Raw genomic sequence first — 3,623 nt, forward strand, 5'->3', positions numbered from 1 at the left:
GTATATGAGTAAAGTAACGTGTTATTGGAAAAGTTAAAATGTGAACAACCAAGATAAAACAAAACATTTTTTATGATTTGTAATTATAAACTTTTTTATATATTTATATTATAACTATTTATTTTATTTTTATTTATTTTACATTTGTGAATATATAAGAGAAATAATGTTAAAAATAAAACTGGTGGGATTTGTAGACATTTTATTTTCTTACAATACTACTTTTTCAGTTAGCCTTAAAGCTCACACAAATTTCAAGTCTTGTTTCTCAACACATTGTAAGTAAAGTTTTTATTTATAAAACCTCTTTCACAGAAATATGTATACATACTGTCTACAGCTGTCTTCAATGTTCTGGTCAGTGGTGGTTCCATTGTAAATAGTTGTGTCTATGGAGAAAAACGAAATTAGTAAGAACATCATGGCGACATTTTCAAAGGACTAGAAATATATAATTTCTATGAATGAAGCTTAAAATTAAGAACTGAAAGTCAGCTAGCAGCACATCATTCCTTCATTACTACTTAAACTCAAACTCCATGTAGCCTTCATAACAAGAGCAACATTTGATCATGACCCTAGGAAAAATATTTTAGGTTCTGGTAAAGCAGAATTCCGCAATGTTATGTATGAGACTCTTATTTTGAAATGCCCGGTTTCTGAAACAGGAAGTGTTAGCACGGGATAGCGATTTAACGGTTTTATTACATGGTTGTATGGGGAAACTTAAATAATTATCTTCCATAGGGAGGTGTAATAACAGCAAACACAACACGGTCTTTTTTTATATAAGTTTATATAACCTTCACTCATTTAGATCTATACCTTGTCATAAACCCCAGTACTAGCGGTAAATGCTATTAAATGCTACATGTAGAAGAAAGGAAAGGGACAGCCCAATCAAAATGGCTTGAGGGCGGAGTCAGATGTCCGACCCTGCCCAATCTCCAAGCCCGCCCCGTTCCGTGGTCCGCAGCTACAGATTACTCCTTTTTTCCTGTCTTCCCGGTCTACCAAAGGCCCGGCCCACCTCGACCGGGTAGACTAGGTCCTTAGGAGGACCCGGACTGTCGTTTTGGACACAGCCACTAAGTTTCATGTTTCCAAAAGAAAAACTGTGTCCAGTTTCAGGTGTCGGGTTTTAGGTGTCAGGTTTCAGGTATCAGGTTTCAGGTGTTGGGTTTCAGGTTTTTAGGTGTCGAGTTTCAGACTTTAGGTTTCAGGTTTTAGATGTCTGGTTTTATATTGTAGGTAACGAGTTTCAGGTTTTAGGGATATGGTTTTGGGAGTCAGGGTTTTACTGGACTTGCTGTAACTGATGTTCTCCCCGATTGTTAGCTCCGCCCACCAGCCTCTCCCTATCAGCAGCAGTGGGGGGTGGGGCTAAGAAGCGTCTGGTGGCGCCGTCTCTCAGCCTCACTCTGAGCCACCCCGATTCTCAGGACATGAACAACGACAGCTTCTCAGCAGCTGCACTGTCAGGAACGCCGGAAGAGACGCCGTCACTTGACCTCAACCTGGAGGCTCTGGACACGCCATCAGACAGTGAGACAGGGACGCTGCCCGATGGTCTACACGACCTGGAGTGGGAAGGTAGGACAAGTGAAGGCTGAGTCAACAAAGGTGTCCTTCAGTTGAACTTGAACTTTGACCTTTCTTTGACAGATGATCTGCCCCAGATGGGTAAGACTGAAACCAGTAGTGCTGCAGAGCACTCTGAGGGTCTGATGGAGCTAGATCAGGTGGACAGCAAAGGGCGACGCTGGAGGAAGTTCTGCATCTCTGGGCAGGAATACAGAGTCAATATGAGCGTCCTGGAACCGTACCTGCAGGTGTTATCACATGGAGGTTAGCTGTCATTCACTTACCTGAAATACACTTCAGGCTCATCTGCAATTAACCTGAAATACACCTGCAACACACCTGTTACACACTGGTTACACACCTGCAACACACCTCTTACACACTGGTTACACACCTGCAACACACCTGTTACACACTGGTTACACACCTGCAACACACCTGTTACACACCTGCAACACACCTCTTACACACTGGTTACACACCTGCAACACACCTCTTACACACTGGTTACACACCTGGTTACACACCTGCAACACACCTGCAACACACCTGTTACACACTGGTTACACACCTGCAACACACCTCTTACACACTGGTTACACACCTGCAACACACCTGTTACACACTGGTTACACACCTGCAACACACCTGCAACACACCTGTTACACACTGGTTACACACCTGCAACACACCTCTTACACACTGGTTACACACCTGCAACACACCTGTTACACACTGGTTACACACCTGCAACACACCTGCAACACACCTGTTACACACTGGTTACACACCTGCAACACACCTCTTACACACTGGTTACACACCTGCAACACACCTCTTACACACCTGCAACACACCTGTAACACACCTGAAACACACCTGTTACACACCTCTTACACACTGGTTACACACCTGCAACACACCTCTTACACACCTGCAACACACCTCTTACACACCTGCAACACACCTGTAACACACCTGAAACACACCTGTTACACACCTGAAATACACCTGTTACACATCTGAAATACACCTGTTTCACATCTGTTACACACCTACATCATACTTGTTTCACAACTTTACACTCTCTGAAACTTACCTGCTGGGGGTCAGACCTCAGGTGCGCTGCCCACCTGTCTGTAAATCCTCTGTGTGATCGGCTTTCAGGTTACTATGGAGATGGGATGAATGCCATCATCTTGTTCACTTCCTGTTACCTGCCAGAGAACACAGTTGAGAACTATGAGTACGTCATGGAAAACCTATTCAGGTGAGTTTGGATCTGGAGCATGAAGGTGAGTCACCTGTGAGATGCTGAACTTGTTTCAGGAAGTGAGGTCAGTCAGGTCTAGAAAACACCTTGATTCAGGTGTTTGACTGTGTTTGTCTCTGTCTTCAGGTACATTGTTGGGACATTGGACCTGATGGTTTCTGAGAACTATGTTCTGGTTTATCTGTGTGCCATGGCCCCCAGGAACAAACTGCCCCCCATCAAATGGCTGCGTCAGTGCTACACCTCCATAGACAGGAGGTAGGGTGGTCCTCTCAGGTGTCCCTCGTTAAACGTCCAGGTCCAGCTGTTGTAGACTCTGACTATGTCCTGTTTACAAGGCAGCAGAGATGGACTCTGTCTTCTGTTGTTCCAGGTTGAAGAAAGACCTGAAGGGGCTGCTGGTGGTCCATCCTGCCTGGTACATCAAAGCTGTGATCACAATAGTCAAACCCTTCATCAGGTCTGCCATGTTTACACTGGTAACCATGGCAACAGTGCTGCTGCCATGCTGCCAACAAGAGTGTGACCTTTGACCTTGTCTGACCTGTCCTCCACAGTGACAAGTTCAGCAGGAAGATTCGTTTTGTTCAGAGTCTTCAGCACCTGGCTGAGATAGTCCCCACAGAACGACTGCAGATCCCCCAAACAATAAGCCAGTAAGAGCTCCAAACAATCCTTCACTGGTTCTACTGGTTCTGCTGGTTCTACTGTCAGCAAAACCTTCACTGGTTCTACTGGTTCTACTGTCAATGTCAACAAAACCTTC

The 3,623-nt window shown here is 44.7% G+C and overlaps 1 protein-coding gene across 3 annotated transcripts in view; it reads left to right on the forward strand.

The window, feature by feature from the left end:
• bnipl (BCL2 interacting protein like) overlaps positions 1–3,623 on the forward strand; it is a 12,523-nt gene that overhangs the window by 4,002 nt on the left and 4,898 nt on the right. For 2 of the 3 annotated variants that reach the window (XM_014028556.1, XM_014028555.1), the window contains 6 exons: positions 1,339–1,593; positions 1,666–1,848; positions 2,752–2,854; positions 2,984–3,115; positions 3,231–3,317; positions 3,415–3,513. In XM_014028556.1, coding sequence (XP_013884010.1) covers positions 1,339–1,593; positions 1,666–1,848; positions 2,752–2,854; positions 2,984–3,115; positions 3,231–3,317; positions 3,415–3,513 — 859 coding nt within the window. The remainder of the gene's footprint in view (positions 1–1,338; positions 1,594–1,665; positions 1,849–2,751; positions 2,855–2,983; positions 3,116–3,230; positions 3,318–3,414; positions 3,514–3,623) is intronic. The other variant, XM_014028557.1, reaches the window with a different exon arrangement.

Source organism: Austrofundulus limnaeus, unplaced genomic scaffold (assembly GCF_001266775.1).
Source record: "Austrofundulus limnaeus strain Quisiro unplaced genomic scaffold, Austrofundulus_limnaeus-1.0 Scaffold778, whole genome shotgun sequence".
Taxonomy (NCBI): domain Eukaryota; kingdom Metazoa; phylum Chordata; class Actinopteri; order Cyprinodontiformes; family Rivulidae; genus Austrofundulus; species Austrofundulus limnaeus.